General features: G+C 37.0%; 1 protein-coding gene across 4 annotated transcripts in view; it reads right to left on the bottom strand.

Annotated features, from left to right (window-relative positions):
• Positions 1–3,594: 3,594 nt before the first annotated feature.
• The window catches only part of LOC107567630 (LIM domain-binding protein 1-like), a 27,190-nt gene continuing 9,255 nt past the window's right edge, over positions 3,595–21,529 (bottom strand). The window contains exons 1-11 of one of the 4 annotated variants that reach the window (XM_016253337.1): positions 17,241–17,310; positions 11,333–11,435; positions 10,686–10,730; positions 9,635–9,710; positions 9,349–9,451; positions 7,525–7,697; positions 7,329–7,451; positions 7,156–7,239; positions 6,268–6,391; positions 6,039–6,181; positions 3,595–5,080 (exon numbers count right to left, since the gene is read on the bottom strand). In XM_016253337.1, the coding sequence (XP_016108823.1) occupies positions 4,850–5,080; positions 6,039–6,181; positions 6,268–6,391; positions 7,156–7,239; positions 7,329–7,451; positions 7,525–7,697; positions 9,349–9,451; positions 9,635–9,710; positions 10,686–10,730; positions 11,333–11,352 (1,122 nt within the window). In that variant the 5' untranslated portion in view covers positions 11,353–11,435; positions 17,241–17,310 and the 3' untranslated portion in view covers positions 3,595–4,849. Of the gene's footprint in view, positions 5,081–6,038; positions 6,182–6,267; positions 6,392–7,155; positions 7,240–7,328; positions 7,452–7,524; positions 7,698–9,348; positions 9,452–9,634; positions 9,711–10,685; positions 10,731–10,970; positions 11,142–11,332; positions 11,436–17,240; positions 17,311–21,529 lie in introns of those variants that run through there. The other 3 variants (XM_016253334.1, XM_016253336.1, XM_016253335.1) reach the window with 3 other exon arrangements.

Below are 21,529 nucleotides of genomic sequence, written 5' to 3'. Positions count from 1 at the left end.
CCGTGTTTTCCTTGTTTTGCCTTGCCTTGTCAGTTTTCTCGGTTCTGCTCTTTGCCTGTCTCCCTGGATTTATCCCTCTAGTCTCGCCCCTGTGATTCTGTCTGCCGATCGTCGACCTACGCTAGCCCTAGGACTATTCTTGTGTTTTGCCCGCCATATACCTGTCTGCCATTATCTGACCCATGCCTGTTTTATGACCACGTCTCTGTCTTCTCCTAATAAAGAGCTTGCATTTGGATCCGCACGTCTCACGTCTTGTCAGCCCCGTTACATATATATTATAAATCACCTAAAATATTTAGGTTTTATATATATATATATTCATGGGGTAAATTAATTATAAATACTAATGGGAATTTAAAATTTTTTTTAATTCTATATACATATTTAATTATTAATAAATTAATTCAGTATTAATGCACATTGTGATTCCCTATTTTTCTTTACGTTATTATTTTTAGTAGAGACTTACTCGCCGACCCATAAATCATACTACCATAATCTATTGCTGATCGGATGATAGCCATATATATATATTCCTAAGAGAACTTCTACTCGCACCCCAATCACTACCTGCTAGACGTCGCATAACATTCAGCGCCTTTTTGCACTCAGTCAGCAGTGTTTCTACATGTGTATTCAAAGAAATATGTACTCCAAGAAATGTTACCACTGACACCTGTTCCAGAAGCTGTCCATATAATGATAGATTAATATTAATATTTCTCTTTTTTGTAAAACAAATGATTTGTGTTTTGGCTACTGATATTCGAAAACCCCATTTCAGTGCCCACTCTTCAGCCTGAACTTTCTTAACTGTATATGATACATTTCGGCCTCTTTTCCAAAGTGCCCCATCATCCGCATATAACCATCTACCCATATCTTGCTGTAAATCATTGAATACATCATTGATCATTATATTGAATAGAAGAGGGCTACACACACTCCCTTGAGGAGTTCCACTTTAAACCTCATAAACAGTAGAACAAGTAGAACAAGATGTTCCCACTCTAACCTGAATTTTCCTCTCAAATAAAAAATCCAACACCCAGTTATAACTTCTTCCTCTAATTCCCATATTCTTGAGTTTTATAAGTAGCCCTTCTTTCCATAACATGTCATAAGCTTTTTCCACATCAATAAAAACTGCAATTACGACTTCTTTATTTACCTGTGCCTTTCTTATTTCTGATTCTAAACATAATATTGAATCCATTGTCGTTCTACCTGATGTTAGTGCTATTGGTCTATAATTTGTTGCTTCTGACCGATCTTTGCCAGGCTTTCCTACAGGGGATAACTATTGAATGTTTCCATGCTGAAGGAAGTTTGCCCTCTGCCTTGTTGTATAACTTCAGTAATTTAAAAAGTGCTACATCTGATCATTTTCCTATCATACTATAACATATCTCGTCCTGCCCAGGAGAAGTTTCTTTTACTTTAGCAATCGCTCTTTTTAATTCATAAAGTGAAAAATCTGCATCTAGCGGGTTTCCACTTGCTTCACACTTATGAGGATTTTCTCTCCGAACTCTCGCTCTACACTCCTTAGCCTCTTCACTATACTATAGCTTTATAAGGGCCGAGTATAAATAAGATGATTTAACTTTCTTAAATGCTTCATTCCTTTGTTGTATAACTTCTTCACACTTTTTATTCCACCATGGAACTGACTTCCTTTTCCTAACTGTTGTTTTCTTTCCTATTATCTCTGTCGCTGTTTTATGTATAATATTACTTATTTTTTCATTATATTCTTCTATTCCATCTTCCTGGTCTTCCATTTCAATAATTCTATTACTACAAATATACCTGCATTCTTTAATTTCCATCTTTCTAGGTTTCCTTGTTCTGCCTTTTGTATTCTAACACCAATTCTGCTTTTTACTGGATAATGATCACTCGCTACTGTTGTTTCCTTCAAAACTTTCCGTGTACATATGTTTGCCATATTTTCTGATACCAGTGTGAGATCTAGTATGACTCCTGGCCATTTACAATGTTCACCCTTGTTCCTGATCCCTCATTAATACACACCAGTCTATTTTCATCCAATAATTCTTCAATTACTTTACCATTAAAATCTGTATTTTTACTACCCCATAAAGTGCTGTGACTATTAAAGTCACCACATCACTTTATCCCCACTTAATTCCACCAACTCTTCTCATTTTTCTTTTTGTCATTTTTACATGGGGTATATACAGTAAGTTGTTCACCCTGACGTTACCTTCATCAGTCCAGATTTCTACCATAACTTCTTTTTCATTATTACTAATTTCTCTACACCTCCACCTGTTCCTACTTCCCTGTCTTTCCTTACATTTTCATAGCCTTCAATTCTAAAATCAAGATGAGGTTTTAACCATGTTTCTTGTACACAAATAACCTTTGGTTTCTGTTGTAAATCTTCAATATACTTTTTAAATTCCTGTCCATTTGCTAAAAGACTCCTTGCATTCCACTGAATTATCTCAAAATACATTATGTACCTACCCCATTAGTAGCCTGCGAACCTTGGGGACCACCTACAAGTGCTTCTTTAACCGACTCTACTGTTGTTTCTCTTATGTCCAAATATTTCTCAGCTGCTCTAATTAGCTAGTGAAATTTAACTCAGCTTTCTAAAATAATGTGCTTAATCACAGTTCTTTCATGATTTAACAGGAGGGGACAATTAATTTTTCACGTAGGGCCACGTAGGTTTGGACAGCTTTTTTCCCTTAATAAATGAAATTATCATTTAAAAACTGCAGTTTGTATTTACTTGCATTATCTTTGTGTAATATTTAAATTTATTTGATGATCTGAAACATTAAAGTGTGACAAACATGCAAAAAAATAAGAAATCAGGAAGGGGGCCAACACTTTTTCACACCACTGTAAATATTAATATTTATACACAAACACATATATAAAACACATTAAATATTTAAAATATAAATAAAATACAATTATATATCTAAAATAAAAAAAATAATGAATTAAATACATAAATTATATATTTAAAATATAAATTAATTAAATACATAAATATTATATATTTAAAATATTAAATATAAATTAATTAAATACATAAATATTATATATTTAAATAAACTATAAATAACACAGAAGCAGAAATCCTTAAAGTGAAAATTCATATTTTATTGGTTCCATACATTAATTTAATCAAGGGCAGAAATTAAGAAAACAAAGTTATATCAAACAGGAGCATCTACAAGGTTAAAGGTGGAAAAGATCACCAGTTTGTTACAAGTGCAGACCTTTAATTCATTCAGATCGATTCAGCTGGTCAGAAAGAGAGAGAAAACAATCAAACAGTACAAAAATTGAGTTTCAGCAGTATCGGGTGTGCGGGGGAAATAAAACAACAACTAACATGTTACTGAAACATGACTAGCTGTTCACAGTTTGTCTCTCGTAAACACACGAAGAACAGAAGATGAAGAAACAAACACTGAATCTGACTGAAAGCGTCTTCTGCGGCAGAACCAGGCGACAAACACAGAGTGCCGTACGCAAATTAAAACTAAATAATCGAGAGGGGAAAAGACGAGGTTGGTGTGTTTTCATCGTTCACGATTTGCGTTTTGTACACGTTAGATCAGAATGGCTTTATGTAACTCTAAGGAGGAATACATCTCAATACAGTTATACAGAACTCTGCTACTACCTTAAATATACAAGCACAAGTACACGAAAACCAATCAGAGCCCACGCTAAACCACTCTCTTTAAACATAAGACAAACCAATAGAATCTGAGGCTTGAAATCTTTAAGGACCTCGACGGTTCAGTTACTCCTTGGTTTGCAGCTTTCAACATCGGGTACAAAAAATTAAAAATAAAACAAAACATTCGAGGGAAATAGAGGCTGGTATAAAACACGGATAAAATTCTCCAAAACGCGTGATATTAAACATCCTCCAGCAATCAGAGGAAGATGCGAGACTGTGGAAATTAATCTGCGGTGTTTGACGTTTCCATCCAAAAAATAAGAAATGACATTTTGCTGAAAGAAAATATCTAGTCTATTTTGTTGCATTGAAATGATGATTAAACATTTCCCTGCATCTCATCACTGTAATGCAAAACGAGAGAATAAGAACGCTAGTGTTTTGATTTACGCCGAATAACATTTTTTAAAAATTCTCTCATTGCAATGAAGTAGCAAAACTACGGAAGCTTGTTTCGCCACTAAATAAAGAATTTGCGACTTTTCCCTGGCATTTCTGATCTTTTCTTGCGATTGCGAGTTAAGATCTCACCGTTTTGACTTTCTTGCAATGCTGACGTTTCTCAGAATTTAGATCTAAACTCGCGATTGCAAGTTATGAAGTCCAATTCAGAGGGGGAAAAAAATACTATTTTCTTACAATTGTGAGTTTATATCACTAAATCTGAGAAAAGTGAGATTAAAAGTTTTATTTTTGTATTCAGTGGCGGAGACGAGCTTCCATACAAAAACAGTATTAAAACTGAAAATTATTATTATTTTTTTTAAATATTTTCCTCATGCAAAATTTAATTTCTTGTGAGTGAAACAGGAGCTGGATATGTCTTGGTCTTGTTGGCGTTTTACGTGGTCCGATCTCTCCGCTTCGTCTTAACTTAAACATATGAACTATCTACAGGCTCCTCATAAATCACCAACAAAACCACGAGCGTGTGAATAAAAACTGTCCTGTGTCGAGAAACGGTTTCTGTTGAGGTGTGCCGCTCCTCTCTGGTCCTCCAGGTGCACTTCCTCTGCTGACAGGAAGACCAGCTACTGCAGGTAGACGGATGAGTCGACCGCACCTCCGCCCCTGGCCCCGCCTCCGGCTCCGCCCCCAGCCCGAGTCTCACTGAGACGCCTGTGAGGTGGGGTTGTCGTTCTTGCCCTCCTGGCTGGATGGAGGCTTGTTGTTCCAGGGGCTGTTGGCTCCCAGCGCGGGCGAGTTGTTAAAGCTGTCCTCGTCGTCGATGCCGTTAGCCGCGTCGAACTGTGTGTTCTCCAGCCGCGTGATCAGACGCTCGTCCTCGTCCCCGAACTCTCCTCCCATCAGCGTGGGCTCGCCCACCACCATCACGTCCTGAGCAGAGCAAACACACCACCAACATTACAAACACCACTTAAGAGGAAAAATGCTCATGAAGTGTGACTATTTCTGCCACACAAAAATCTTATATTTTAGAAATTACATAAATAAATACATCACACATACACATGTATATATCTATATATATATATAAAAATCACATATTTCTATTTGTATTCATGTAAATTCAGATGGATATATAAACATACATGTACACATCTATGCATTACACATACATATATATATATATATACACACACAAACACATTTATACAATAAACAAAATATATACACACAAATTAAATAAATATGAATATACATGCATAAATCTCTACAATTACATTCCTCTAAATATTATAAATTACATAAGATACATATGCATAATACAAATGATTATATATATATATATATATAATAACAACAATTACAAATATATAAATGTATATCTCTACATATTAAAAAATTAATAAATGATACATATATGCATACATGTATAATGTATCTTTATATAAAGTATAATTTTATATAAATAAAATGATATAAATACAAATATATACACACTGTATATATATATATATATATATAGATAGATAGATAAATACATTCCTCCATGTATTATAAATTACATAAATAAGATACATATATGTATATACATCTAAAAATACAAATATATTAATAATTGATATTATATTATATATATTAATAATAATTATATCTAATAATTAAATTACTAAAATATGTCCTTATGTACATAAAAATATATACACATTATAAATTACATAAATAGGACACATATGAATACATATATTATAAATTACATAAATGTATGAATACTTAAATATACATGCATACATTTTAAAAAAATCACGTTTAAATTTCAAATGTGTTTTGACTGGCTGGCTTTTGTTGCTTTAGTAAAGTGTTGTAAGATGACGCGTGATTGGTTACTCACTGGGACCTGACTGGACAGCGGGAAACTGTTTGCTGGGCTCTTCTTCTTGCTGTTGTTATTGGTCCCGCCGCCGGCGCTCATGTTGCTGCCGCCTGACATCTTGCGCTTCCGTCTCTTACTCGGCGCCTGTCTGGCCGGCTCAGCTGTGGAGAGACGCAACATACACAAGCTCAAACACACGCTACACAAACACCAGCAGAGTCTCTGAGAGACACGAGCGCCTCCTGACCTGGAGGAGCCACCATCCTCTGCCACTTCTGGAACAGACACGTCTTCAGACAGTCTCTGGGACTCAGACTGTACGTCTTGTGTCTGGACATCAGCTCCTGCATGGGCTCCAGGATCACACACAACTGAGACAGAGAGACACACAACAACACAAGACTAGTTACTAATAGTGCTCTCTGATGTGCCGAGGAATCTAATTCATCACACATCAATTTGGGCTGAGAAAAGATCATTTAAAGCCTTTATTGTGTTAGATTAGAAAAGCATTGAATTAAAAAAGTAGCTTACATAGAACTTGTTACACATAAACCTTTAAGGCTACAATGAAGCCATAACATTCATTCAGAAGTCATTGACTCATTCATTCAACTGATTTGTTCCAAAACAAATCAAGTGACTGTCTTTATGAATGAATGACTGAGTCATTGACTCACCCAATTTGTTCAAACAGCAGATTCATTCAGAAACAAAGCAAGTGACTGCCTTTATGAATGAGTCACTGAGTCATTGGCTCACTCGATTCATTAAAAAAAAATTTGGATTCGTTCAGTGACAAATCACTGCTGTGTGCTGATCAGAGATGCTAAACAGTTCTGCTGTGACTTTGATTGGAACCGTTTTCGTTTGCAAAATTGAGCAAGCACAACATTACTGAACTCTTGTATAAAATCAGTATCACATTTGCGATGGTGCAGATATTGTGGAAAAGCAGCACTCTTGCTGGTGTGGGATTGCTAAAGTATATCATATGATATAATATAATATATTATTTTAACATTATTTTTTCCATAATTAATCACACCAAATTAACATGTTGAATTGACAGCCCTAGTTACTAATCAGCTGAATGAATGTTGTAGATGTCGTCTCAGTGTTGTGTTGTTCGTACTCGGAGGTAGTTGAGGGTGGAGTTTGACAGGCCACATCTGGTGATGTTTTTGGACAGCTGATCCAACATCTGCGGGTCCTGAGCCTGACACGGACACACAAATCACACGATCATCAGGTATGAAACACCAGCTAGAAGAAGAAACGCTGTGAGATGCAGGAAGAGGAACTGACATGCATGGCCAGGATGCTGCGGGGAATGAGCTCCCTGTGCTGCCGGATGCTGAAATGCCACGTCTTTATTCTCATCATGTCATCGAACATGAACTCCAGGTACAGACGGCCCTCCACACACACCTGAGGAGACCAGCAGAGTTACACACACACTACAGAAACATCCTGCTGAACGTCATATTAAACACACACACACCTGTGTGAACATGGGTTTGCCGTTCTGCGTGACCATCGTACACTGATCACAGTCCAGAGATACAAAGTTGCTGTGGAAGGACTCTTTAGGGTGTTTGAGAATGTAGTAGAGCTCAGTGGCGCCGCCTTCAAACACACTCCTGAAGTAACGAGGAATCAGCGTCCGGCCGATTGCTGCAAGAGACAATAAGGACAAATATTAAATTCTCAAATATTCTGGTGTTATTTCATGAAAATATGTAACTAAATAAGTACAGTTGACAGTTATTGTGCCATTTAGTACTCATGCTCTTCGACAGGTCTGCAGAAGGGCCGAAAGAAGGTGGAAAAAAAGATCAGCTGCAAGTTTCATATGAAATACTTAGGGACAATCTGATATAATATCAGAAAGTGCTGAAAACAGCAAAGTTGAAGTACTTCTCAGATTTGATTGAAAAGAACTTTCACAATCCAAGAGCACTTTTTCCCCACTATAAATGCCGCTGTTAACCCTTCAGTTGTGTGACAAATTTCATTAAAAAAATTTGTGGACAAAACCCTCTGTCCCTCCACTCTGCGTCAGTTTGAGTCTGTAACTATGCCTGCTTTACAAAACATTGTAAGCCATCTTAAACTTTCTGGATCCCCCCCGTCACATTCTTCCTCCACCATTTTTTAAACAAATGTTTGCGGTGATTGGTCCTACCGTTCTAAAGATTATGAACAGCTGCCTTTAAACGGCAATAGTACCAGATGACATGAAGCATGCCACTGTCCATCCACTTCTTAAAAAGCCTAATTTAGATTCAACAGTGCCGACTAATTTGAGACCGGTCTCAAATCTTTCTTGCATGTCTAAAAGTTTAGAGAAAATAGTGTTTCACCAAGTACAGAGCTTTCTGCTTAATAACAATACTTTTGAAGTGTTCCAATCGGGTTTTAGGAAAAACCATTCAACAGGAACAGCACTGGTAAAAGTTCTAAATTATATTTTATTGACTCTCGATTCTGGCAAGTCTGCTGTGTTAGTGCTGTTAGACCTGAGGGCGGCATTTTATACAATTGGCCATTCTGTTCTGATCTCTTGTTTGGAGCACTGGGTGGGCATTTAGGGAAATGCTCTCAAATGGTTTCAATCCTATTTCAATAATAGAAGGTTCTCTGTTAGTGTTGGCGAATTTACGTTGGATACAGCTCCTCTTACTTGGTGTCCCTCAAGGCTCGATTCTCGCTCCGATTGTATTCTCCTTGTATACGCTTCCCCTGAACTCAATCTTTAAGAAACATGGTATCTCCTTCCACTGTATGATACCCAAATCTATCTGCCCCTGAGATCTAATAACATGGGTTTGGATACTCTGTTGGCTTGTCTAGCAGATGTTAAGGCATGGATGTCCTTACATTTTCCTCACCTCAATGAAGGTAAAACTGAGATTATAGCTTTTGAACTTTCAGAAGCTGCTACCTCCCCTGGTTTAAATTTTAGCCATTTGTCTTCCTGTGTGAAACCACTAGTGAAGAATTTGGGTGTGTATTTTGATAGTGCGCACAAATTTGACAAACAAATTAGTACGGTAGTCAAAACCAGTTAGTCTTCTTAGCTAAAGTAAAACCATTTCTTTCTTTTAAGGACTTTGAAAGGGTTATTCGTGCTTTTATTTCAACGAGGCTTGATTATTGTAACTCCCTTTATATGGATATTAATCAAGCATCTCTTAATCGGCTCCAAATGTGTGAAAACTGTTTCAAAGTAAATCCTGCACTTGCAATAGACAACTTGCAATCACCTGACACAAATATCAGATCTAAACGTGTCTGGATAAAACGCCTGATACATGACACTCACTGTATCGTTTAGGACCGTCCTCCAGACAAAACGTGATGGTGAGCATAGCGTCATCCTCAAAGAACTCAGTAGTGAAAGCATCCCACCACAGATTATCACACTCCTGAGAGAGAAAAACAGTATGAGATGGCTCTCTGATATCATTCAGCCAGCTGAAGCCGTTATAGGGTTTATGTCAAGCATATGAAAAGCATCTTAAATTATTAAAATGTTTAAAGTGCTGATAGTTAAGACTGAGAAACACAGAGCTGTAAATGTAAACAGAACAGCAGAAGATCCGCCTCACCTCTGTCCAGTTCTGAAGCCGTTTGTTGAGTTCAAATATCCTGTAGTCTGTCTGATTCCCGTAAGGTGTGTGTCTCCTGAGAAATACAGACTGTTTTAACACTCAGACACTTCATGAACTCTATATACACTAATAGAATCATCATAGTGCTTATAACAAATATCGTAATATAGAACCTGCATCATATTTGATACGCAAGGTCTCTAAATGATCGACATGATCAAACTCTGCTGTCGTACTCAATCTATTCCACGCCTTCTGTCGTCTGATTTATAGTTTAGAGTTTTTTTATCCAGTCAAAGCTCTTTTAGTTTAATTGTACAAATGTCCAGCTTCAGCTGCTGCTTCTCGTGTCAGATCTTGACTGGTTTTGATCAAGTAAGCGTCAGAATAACTGCAGCAATATCTCCAGATGAACACTTACTGCACTGAAGCAGCTCAGCTTTACTTGATTCTCCATCAATCATGTTTTAGAGTCTCAAATCTGATCCTCAGGATCTTTTGAGGAGCGTTTGTTTCCAGAAGCTTTACTTTCACTGTTCCTCAGCGGAGGAATGATCTTCACAAGCCTCCAGAACATCTCACATCTTCTGAGGAGCCTGTATTTCTTCAGCTCTCAATCACTGCATTATATGTTTGGAGCATTTCAGTCTCGTCTCACTGAGACATATTACTGGAGATATAGAGCGATGACTGATATTTAGATCATTGTATGTCAGTATCTGCTCTACTGTCATAAAGATCTCACTGATTTACATGACAAACATCAGAATTTCATCATATTAATATCAGCATCTGCAGCAAATTCATGTTTTTGCTCAGTTTGTGTCTCTGAATACAACTGAGCTGTTTGTTCCTCCATATTCTCACTGTTTGAGCCATAAAAGTCTGATGGAGCGATATGACACTCAGCAAAAAAACACATGAAAACTTTTTTAAATATTTTGTCTAAAGGTTCAAATATGCTGCTCCATTAAAAAAAAAAAAAAGAAGATTATTCTGACTATTATTTCATATGTCAGGCTTAATCTGAGATGTGTAAATGTCTCACCCGATGCCCGGCTCCAGGTATGTGGGGGGATACATGGGCGTCGGGCTGCAGAAACAAGACAGAAACCAAAAAAGAAAACATGAAAGATCATGTCAAACCTCATACAGTTCACATAACATGCTTTATAAACGCCACACAGCCCTAACGAGGTCATAAAACAGACTGTACACACACACACACACACACACACACACACACACAAGTTCAGACACACCGTCACAGTCAGGAAGAGAGTCGTTTTCTGCATTTATCAGTGTGCCACAGCAGATATGACACCCACTCAACTTTACTGCCCTGCCACAAGTGAAGCCCTTCCTGGACGCGGTCCAATTCTAGACATTGATTGACCGCTGGTTTTCCAGCACACAGTGCTTCCTGCTCCCGCTATCTGACAGAAACATCCACTGACTGCTGATGCAGCTGAACGCTCTTCAGTCCTCACAGACGCTTACAGGAACTCACACCGCAGCATCCCAGCATGCACTGATCCGAAATGCTCTCTCATGCACATCATAAGTTATTCTTTATGGATAGTTTTTAGCACTATATGCTTAAAATTGAGTTATAGTATCTCTTGATTCTGAGCTCATACGGGTGATACTGCTTTTGATATTTGCTGTGAATGACGTTGAAACAGACGGACTCACCCCACGTCTCTGTCCAGCATGGTGCCGGGGTGGAAGGGGGGGAAAGCGCTTCCGTTGGGGGGCTCCTTTGGGGAGTACAGCTTGAACGACTTGGAGGAACAGCCTGCGCGAGGAGAGAGGGAGAGATGCACATTAATTATTATCAGCATCATTCCTCCAGTCTTCAGTGTCACATGATCTTCAGAAATCAGTATAATATGCTGATTTGCTGCTTGAGAAACATTTCTGATTATCATCAATGTTAAAACAGTTGTGCTGTGTAGTGTGTGTGTGTTGGGGGAGGGCAGTACAGTGACTGTCTCACACACTCGAGCAGTAAAGACCCTCCATAAACAGAGCACAGGGGCATAGGTCAGCCACACCCCTCACCCTCTCCATCCCGCCAATTAAACACATCTATAACACGATGCATTCAGCCACAATGAAGTCACGACCCCTGTCGTCGCAGGAACAGCTCCGCCTCATAACGACCGCTCGGCGTGTCTCGCAAATAAATCTGAGAGCTGTCACGGCGCATCGTAAAACAGAGGGTCGTAAAGCACAGCAAGACAGACTCTAATTGAATTACACAAACAACACAAGAACATCTGATCATTTCACAGTAACATTCAAAAACACAACAAACTACAGGTACTGTATTCTGGAATATGTTTGAGGTTACATTTTTTTTTTTTATTAAAATTTTTTTTTATATATATATATATATATATATATATATATATACACATATATATACATACATACACACACACAAATTTTGGTTTGATTTTTTTTTTTTTATTAAAATTTTTTTTTATATATATATATATATATATATATATATATATACACATATATATACATACATACACACACACAAATTTTATTATTTTTACTGTATATATATATATATATATATATTTATTAAAATATTTATATGCAATATAAAAATAATAAATTAGGGATGCACCGAAATGAAAATTCTTGGCCGAAGCCGAAACTGAGCAATGAAACACTGGAATACACTTTTTCGAGTTTTTTTTCCTCATGTATTTTGCCAATTTTTTGCACCATTGCACAAATTAAATAGCCAAAATGTGCATTTTACGGGTTTGTCTTGCTTTTGAAAGAAAAAAATCAATTACAAATCAACAATTTAAAAATATTTAAGATTTTTTACATTCTAGCTTTAGTGGTGTGCGATATTGACAAAAAATTATATCTCGATATTTAAGAGTGGAATGGATTGAGGATTGAGGTCTAAAACGTAAGTCTCTTAATTAACTTATTGTTTACTGAATTCAATGTCACATTTGTAATCACGGTAATTTTGAGAAAAACGGCACTCTTCGTGTGAAATTGAATAACTATATGAAGTGGTATAAATATATAAATGTTCTGCCATCATGTCTTGAATTTGTGATCATTCTAAATGCATTTTAATAGCCTGAATCATGCAGTGAAAGAACACAAACTAAACGCGCACACGCACGCACTAGTCTAGACTTCACGTGATGTACGCGTGCGCTCTGTAGGCATGTTTTGAATGGTTTTGCAAAATACGCGATGTCGTCAAATCGCACATCGTTAAAACAACAATTACGATATTATCGCAGACGATATATATCACACACCCCTAATTCTAGCAGACAGTATACCAACAAAGCACAATTTAACTTAACATTAATAAGTTAGTAAAATAATATTTTTTGGCCATCAGAACCCCTTCTTGAATCAGAATTAAAATTTTACTGTACAATTAAAAGCAGCCTTGCTGAGAAGATACTTCTTTTAAAACATTAGAAAGTATTACAGATCCCAATCTGAACACTATGTGTGATGTTATAATAAATGTATTAACAGCAGTTGTAATGATTATTATCATTATTATCGTCTTATTATTTTATTTTACAGAACAACAGTAAAATTACAATACTAACATTTACGAATGTTGTAGAGTTTATTTTGGCCGAAACGTGCAGGAAGACATCAATGCTTCTTTTTGTTGACAACAGCAGATTTATAAACGAGTCTCGTTACGAATACGTCGCACATTGTCATGTGACTTGTACAAAATCATAAAAATGTGACGCTGAAAAAAACGAGTAACGCTGTTTCAGTGCAAATATATAAATAAATATTCACACAACATTGGCTATTTCTGGATGCTAAAACAAATTTACAAAGTGACTTACCAAAGTGACTTACAAATGGCAATGAAACATAACCAGACAATGAAGCATGTGTTTGATAAAAACATGAAACATGCTCATGGATATCTCTCTAAAAGAAACCCACATACACTGTAACCATTAAACATGTTGCTGAAGTTAAATGCTGTGGAAAACGTATAAAATCCGCCTGTAAGCTTGAAGCAGCAACATGCATCGGATTATTTTCATGCATCAGACACCCGATAAACACACTGGGCCTACCTCTAAAAGACTGTACGAGTGGACAATCACGGCATTCTTTGGTCAAACACACAAGCGTTTTCAAGAGACTCCGAGCAAATGCTGGACAGTCCAAAACTCAATCTGAAAACATGAAAATCTCAGCGTCCCGGCGTCAGAGCACATCCTTCATTAAACATTCATAACACAGACTTTGAGCCATTAAATATTCACTGGGGACGACACTGGACACAGGTTAGTCCTGTTCACAGACACAAATCCCTCTCACAACAGCGCTACGCTTATCAATATTACACTGGAAACAAGCCGCACTGCTGCAGGTCTGATGAAGGCTTTCGAAGAACAAGCAAGGAAAATGTAAGTAATAATAAATAGAAGGGAACACAATACGTCAATATGGTCTCTTAATGTAAATGTCTCGTATTAGCAACACTTCAAAGCTTGAAAACAACAACTTTTCAATGCAGTTTCCAAATTAACAATAGCTTAAGGCTTAAATAGCTTTGCTCCAAACCACCAGAACATGGAAACAACTTTTACAGTATCTTCTAATCGCATTGCAAAAAAAAAGTGCTGTTCTTCCTTAGTATTTCTTTCTCGTTTTCCCCAAGTAGAAATGTGTAAAGATTTAAAATTAAGACACATTGCTGGAGATGCACAATAACAGAAGACAGAATCTTGTTTTAAGAAAAATGTATAAAAATTTGGTTTCTCCAAACAACATGTCAAAATGCATGATTCTGATTATTTATCAATGGTTTTATGAAATGCAGCAAGACGAATTCGACAATGCGTGTGTATAAATCTGAAATAAATAGGTTTAAAGAAGAAATGAGCTGATCTAGAGTTTAAAACTGTTGTTCTTGGGCTGAAAAGCTGTAAAAACGTATCTGAAATACAAAAAAAAGTCAGTTTACTTGTGAAATAAACAGAATAAGATGGTCGTCTTTGTGAAATAAACAGCAGATTGATCAAAATGAAGTGAGTTTATGATTAAAACATGAACAAATCTGCTGATGGGCTCAGAAAAAAAGCAAAACAAGTTTTTATACCCAATTGTCAAATTTGTTCTTGTTCCAAACATACATTTTCAAGACTACATTTTACACTTGCATCTCAAGTAAATGCATCTTGATTTAAGAATGTTTAGATATTTGTATTGAGAAAAATTAGTTTTTTGTTTATACAACACTTAATGTCATGACTTTATGAATTTAAGACATTCTGCTGTGATTTAAGACCTTTAAAGACATGAAAAAACACCTTTACGGTTCACAGATCAGTGATACGCACACAGATATCATAGTACTGGGCGGTATGACCAAAAATGTATATCACAATATTTTTCAAAATTATACCGGTTTCACGGTACACGACGGTATTTTGTTTTCATGCATGAGCGGGTGTTAACCATATCTTCTACTGATTGAGAGGAAATACTGCAGTATATTGACTTAGAATGCTCTATTTTACTGTCATGATGAGTGAATATTGTCAAAAATACCACACTAAATAGTGACTAAACACGACCCCTTTTAATACATGTTAACCAGGAGTCACTCTCATTTATAATCACGGCATCGTCTGATAAAATCAGCATGCATCTACACTAAAGAGCGGCTATGTGGTTGTTTGGGCTAGATTACTCTTTTGTCTCACGCAGCGCACTGCCTGCATCTGAGTAACAAACTAAAAAAAAAATCCCCTCTCAAACAGTGCCGTGTTCCCAACGGTGTTTAAGCAACATATTGCGGTATTTTAAAAATTCATATCATAACAAAAATAAACACCGGTATTCGGTATGAACCGGTATACCACCCTGCACTAAGATATCACAATATACAGATTTATAATCAGATTAAAACATCAAACTGACGCAAAGCAGGAAGCACGCAAAAATAAATCAGCATGTTTAGACATTTAGTGAGTAAATAAAATGTGAGCATTAGATCTTAAAGGGGTCATATGATGCGATTTCAAGTTGTTATTTCTCTTTGGAGGGTTACAAGCTGATTGTGCATAGATAAGATCCCTGAAGTTGCAAAGACTAAAGTCTCAAAACCAAAGAGATATTCTTTATCAAAGTTAAGACTCTGCCACGCCCCCCTAAAACGGCTCGTTCTAACACGCCCCCACATATCTACCTCACTATGTGGAAATATTAGCATAATGCGCCCAAATGTGCACGCAAAGAAAGAAGGCGTGGTTTCAGTAACGCAGTAAATAATGATCTTTAAAAAAGCATCATATGACCCCTTTAAGAGCGTTCCATTAAGAGATATCATTCAACGGCTGCTTAATGACTTTCTAAATCAAACTTCCCGTGCAGTAAATTGCTTTCTTGAAAACATCAGCAGCAGCACATTACTTCAGGCTAGTCATAATCGAATTCCCGTCTGAATGTGGCACATGATAAGCGGAGTGCATACAGGACAGCAGACATCCTCACAGCGCAGAACATACAGATTACATGTTGTGTGGGTTTTCTGGCTGATGTAACGGCTAATGATGATCATCATCTGATCTGCTAATGACTGTTTTCACCACAACACCACAGAGACCTCCAGATGATGCTGATGGCTTCCAGTAAATGGAAACGACTGCGAATCAAGAGCAAAAACACTTTACAGAGTGCGGGAATATCTTACTCTTATAATAACAGAAACAAATAGCCTTATAGGAGAGGAATGAACATGTCAAAATGCAGCAAGACGAATGTGTATACATCTGAAATAAACAGGTTTAAAGAAGAAACGAGCTGATCTAGGGTTTAAAACGGTTGTTCTTGGGCTTAAAAGCTTTTTAAATGTATCTGAAATACAATAAAAAGTTAGTTTACTTGTGAAATAAACTGCAGATTGATCAAAATGAAGCGAGCTTATGATTAAAACATGAACAAATCTGTTAATTTAACTCGAAGTACATACAATGCTGATGGCTTCCAGTGCTGATACACTACTATTTTACTCACAATAACATAAACAAACAGTCTTATAGGACAAAAGCACCGTTTTCTCTAAATAACATGTCAAAATGCATGCCTCTGATTATTTATCAATGGTTTATTCCTGGGCTGAAAGCTTTGAAAAGGTATATCTGAAACACAACAACTAAAAAGTGAGTTTCCTCGCGGAATAAACGGAATATGCTGGTCTTCACAGCAGACTGAGACGGATCCGTCCGTGTTTACACTGCATCACACACACACACATGCAGTAATACAGCGCGTTTACAGAGGAATACCAGTCTGGCTGACTTTAAGACGCTGAAAGTGTCGTGTAGACTGCTTTATAGACTGGACTGAGCGCTAGTGTTCATAACTGAAGCCTCTGACGAGGCCCGCGGCTAACACATGCTAATGCTAGCGGCGCAATAAACACCGAGGAACCGCTGAAATAAAACACCAAAACAAGATCCGATAAAAGCGTCAAACCCGTCAAAATAAAAGTCGACAATGAAATTGAAACAAACCCCATCCGTGTGGTGAAATAACGGCGTGTTATCCCCAGCTTTACCTGAAACACTGCTGACTGGAGGACCGAGCGACTCCACACGGGCTTTATGTGAATCCCGGGACGCGGAGAATCACGAAGATCGGTGTGAAATCATGCGACACGGCGGTTATTAAAGGCAGGATCGTCCGGTGTCTCTCCGGTGCTCGACGAACCGCCTCAAGAGTCTTTGTGTTCACGCGCCGAGCGAACAATAGACGCGCACTGGCCAGACTGATGCTCTCTCTCTCTCTCTCTCTCTCTCTCTCTGTGTGTGTCTCTCTCTCTGTGTGTGTGTGTGTGTCTCTCTCTCTCTCTCTCTCTCTCTCTCGATAGTGTGAATGTGTGTGTTAGTCCCTGATATCTGGAGCGTAATCCACACACTCTCTCTCTCTCCCCTCTCTCTCAGTGCATGCTGGGAGTGTTTGGGGTGCGTGTGAGGGTGCTTACGGGGAGAGGACGAGTGGTTTGGGGTTTTTTTCAGCCTATATATCTACGTATATCTATCTATTTTTAAGTTTTTCTAATCATTTGAATGATTATTTTCTTTCAAAAATAACATTAGATTTTTTTTGTGAGTGTTTTGGAACTTTTAAGGCGGCATTGGGATGGCATCTACCCTTGCGGGGGTAGCGTCACCTGTGTCGCACCGCCATGGAGCCAGGTGTGTAGCGGCACAGGGAGTCACTGTTGAAGATGTGCTGCTAGCAATCGGAGAAAAAGTGTGATATGAACACATTACTTCGGCATCCAGGATGAATAAAGCAGTAGTGGTGTTTGTCGAGAAAGAAGATATAGTTAACCGGTTGGTAAGCGACAAAATTGTGGTAAGTGGCGATTTTCTTATAATTTCACCGTTTGTTACTCCAATGACTAGAGTTACGATATCGAATGTGCCTCCTTTTATTCGGAATGATGAAACTGAGAAGGCTTTAACGCGATATGGTAAATTGGCTAGTGAGATTAAGATGATTCCATTGGGGTGTAAAAATGCAGCTCTGAAACATGTTATGTCTTTTCGGCAACAGGTATTTATGTTCTTAAATGAATCAGAGTTGGACATTTCGTTCAGAGTGTTGCATGAAGGGAAAGCGTATGTTATTTTCGCGAACATTGGTAGCATGAAGTGTTTTGAGTGCGGGGACATCGGGCACAAAAGGCACGCATGTCCACATAAGGCCCAGGTTAGTGAAGTGGAAGTTAGGCCTAGTACTTCTGCTACTGATGAGAGTAGTAAGTCAACTTCTGAGCATGTGCAGCCTCAAGCTCCATCACAGAGAAACACGGATAGTGATGGATTGATTCAAAGTCAGACTGAGGATGTTAATGAAATGGTTGATTCTGGTAGAAATCATGATGATTCTGAAGTAGATGGTAATAGTGTAAAGAATGATGATGCAGCTACGGTTAGTGTTGAAAGGGTTTCTAATGACAATTTTGAAATGTCTAATTCTGGTGAAATGTGCACTGATGTCGATTTGGGAATTAGAGATGATGATACGTTCTCTGAGATATCGGACATTGGATCACAGTGTGGAAGTGTGGAAGATGTATATACATTGCAAGATATAAATGACTTTCTAGATGTAACCTTCGGTAGAAATATTGAAGTTAAAGATTTTTTTACAGATGTAGATAAATTCATTCATACAGTGAAATTGTTGCAGAGAAATGTTAGCTATGAGGCTTTAAGTAAACAGAAAAGGTTCAGGCTGAAGAAGACATTAACAAAAGTAAGAAAGGACAAAGCAACTGTCTCACAAAACAAATCAAATGTTTAAATCACATGGGGTAAAGATCTTGTTCTGCCTTTCTTTTCTTTTTCTGTCCTCTCTATATTTTTTCCTTTTTATGGAGCTGTTGAGGGTGGCCTCTTTAAATATAAATGGGGGTAGAGATGGAAATAAATTGGCAATGGTATCAGAGTTATTTAGTATTAAGAAGATAAATGTAGCTTTTTTACAAGAAACACATACTAATTTAGACAATGAATCTGAATGGAATAGACGGTGGGAGGGAAAAAGTGTTTTAAGTCATGGGGCAAATACAAGTGCTGGCATAGCCATTTTGTTTTCTAAAGAAATTAATGTAAATATTTTGGTTGTAGAAGAAATCATAAAAGGAAGAATATTGCTGTTAAAGGTGGAATATGAGGGATCTGAGTTTGTATTGATAAATGTTTATGCACCAAATAATGGACCTGAGCGTGTGAAGTACTTTTTAAAGTTAAGGAATGCTATTCAGAAAATTGATGATAATGTTTGCACTATTATTGGAGGGGATTGGAATTGCACTGTTGATTTTATTATTGATAGAAATGGAGAAGAACCCCATCATGGATCCAGTTGTGTATTGTCAAATATTTTAAAAGAGTTTGAATTAATAGATATTTGGAGAAGAAGAAATACAGGAATTAAACGATATACCTGGCTTAAAGTCTTTAATAGTGGGGTTAGTGGAGCTAGATTAGATACATTTTATATACATAAAGAACATATATATATATTTAAATAATTGTATTATTTTTCATTTTATTTGTTTTTAATTATTCTTATTTAATTAAATATAATCATATATTTATAATTTTTGCATTATTTATTTTAATTAAATTTTTTATCTTATTTTTATGAATTACTTAGCACCTTAATTTAATACATTTTTTATTTACTGATAATATTCTATACTTTTTATTTCCTGTCATTGCTTGTGCCTAGAGAGCATCTTTATATTACATGCACCAAAATACAAGCCAGAAATGTTGCACATGAATAAATACAGAACACATGAACAAACAGGCCTGCCTCAAGTCCTGAGGTCACTAAAAATACATCAACATGTACTGTACGCATGATCTGAAGCTGATCCTGCGGTCGCCACGGAAACACACTCAGTGTCTGAAGGACAGCAGGCTGCATCTACAGCTCGAGAGCCTTCAGAACCGCTCTGGGGTCAGTTCTACCAGCTTAGAAACCCGTTTAGAGATGCACTGCACTGTTAGCAGACTCTGTTTAATTCACTCAAGCATGCTGGGAGAAGCACGGAGTAAATATAACAGTGCAGAGAGTCTTTCTGATTTCTATTCACTCTGAAAGCAGCTTAATATCATATCAGTGATGCAGATGTTACTGGCAGAAAACAGCTCCCACCAACTGCGAATCAAAGACCATCCGCATATATAAATATTAATATTAAGTGTATTATTTGTAATGTTATTTCTTTTTATCATTCAATGAAAAAAATATATATATAATTAATTAATTTAATGAATTATATATATATATATATATATAAATATATATATACACACACACATACACACATATATATATATTAAAATTAAGTGTATTATTTTTAATAATACTGGTAAAAAAATGTATAGCCTGAATGCACTGTAAGTTGCTTCGGATAAAAGCTTCTGCTAAATGTATAAATTATAAATTATTACATATATTTTTTTATTATTATTTATCATTCAATTAAATATATATATATATATATATAAAAAATTTTAAATTAATTTTAGAAATTTATATATATATATATAATTGATTATTTAAAATTTTACTGATCTTTAATTTATTATTTAATTAAATAAATAAATTATTTTATTATTTTTAATTTATTATAAAAATTTGAGAAAGGGGAAAACATTTAACATGATTAAAACAAAAACACCGGGTGTATTTTTATCATTATAGGATGGTTGTGTACACACACTGCCAACACACATTTCCTAAGACCCCTTTAAGAATGATTATGCATTTGCAAATTTAGAAATTATTGCACTTATTCTCCGTAAGCAGTGAGAACGTGACCCATAATGCACTGCTGCACAGACTCACAGATATAATGAACAGAAGTGACCCTGGAGTCACAGCTCTGAGCAGTCAAGCCCCTCCTCCCGCCTCTGACACATAGAGGTGGGCGTGGCTCTGTGATGATTGACAGGTCTCCCGCAGGGCCGCTAAGCGGTAAATCAATGCTGCTTTAAAGTGCTGATCACAGCGTTTGGATCGGGATGCGGCGAGCTGGAGGCGCTTCAGACGAACAGCAGAGTCTCAGGAGACATATTCAGTGATCACAGCAGACACTGAGATCCGTTCAGATGCTGGAAGCAGGTCAGACTGAGCACAACACACGACACCTAGTGGTGAGAGTTAGGAACGACTACCAGCATACTGCCTACTGTTGCTCAAACTATAGCACTCAAACACTCACACACACACACACACACACACACACAGTCACAAACACACACACACACACACACTCACACACACACACTCACACACACACACACACACACACACACA

The sequence above is a fragment of the Sinocyclocheilus grahami genome, unplaced genomic scaffold (genome assembly GCF_001515645.1).
Source record: "Sinocyclocheilus grahami isolate Dianchi unplaced genomic scaffold, SAMN03320097.WGS_v1.1 scaffold1175.1, whole genome shotgun sequence".
In the NCBI taxonomy this organism is placed as follows: domain Eukaryota; kingdom Metazoa; phylum Chordata; class Actinopteri; order Cypriniformes; family Cyprinidae; genus Sinocyclocheilus; species Sinocyclocheilus grahami.
The sequence above is the reverse complement of the archived record's forward strand: the minus strand, read 5'-3'. Positions and strand labels throughout refer to the sequence as shown.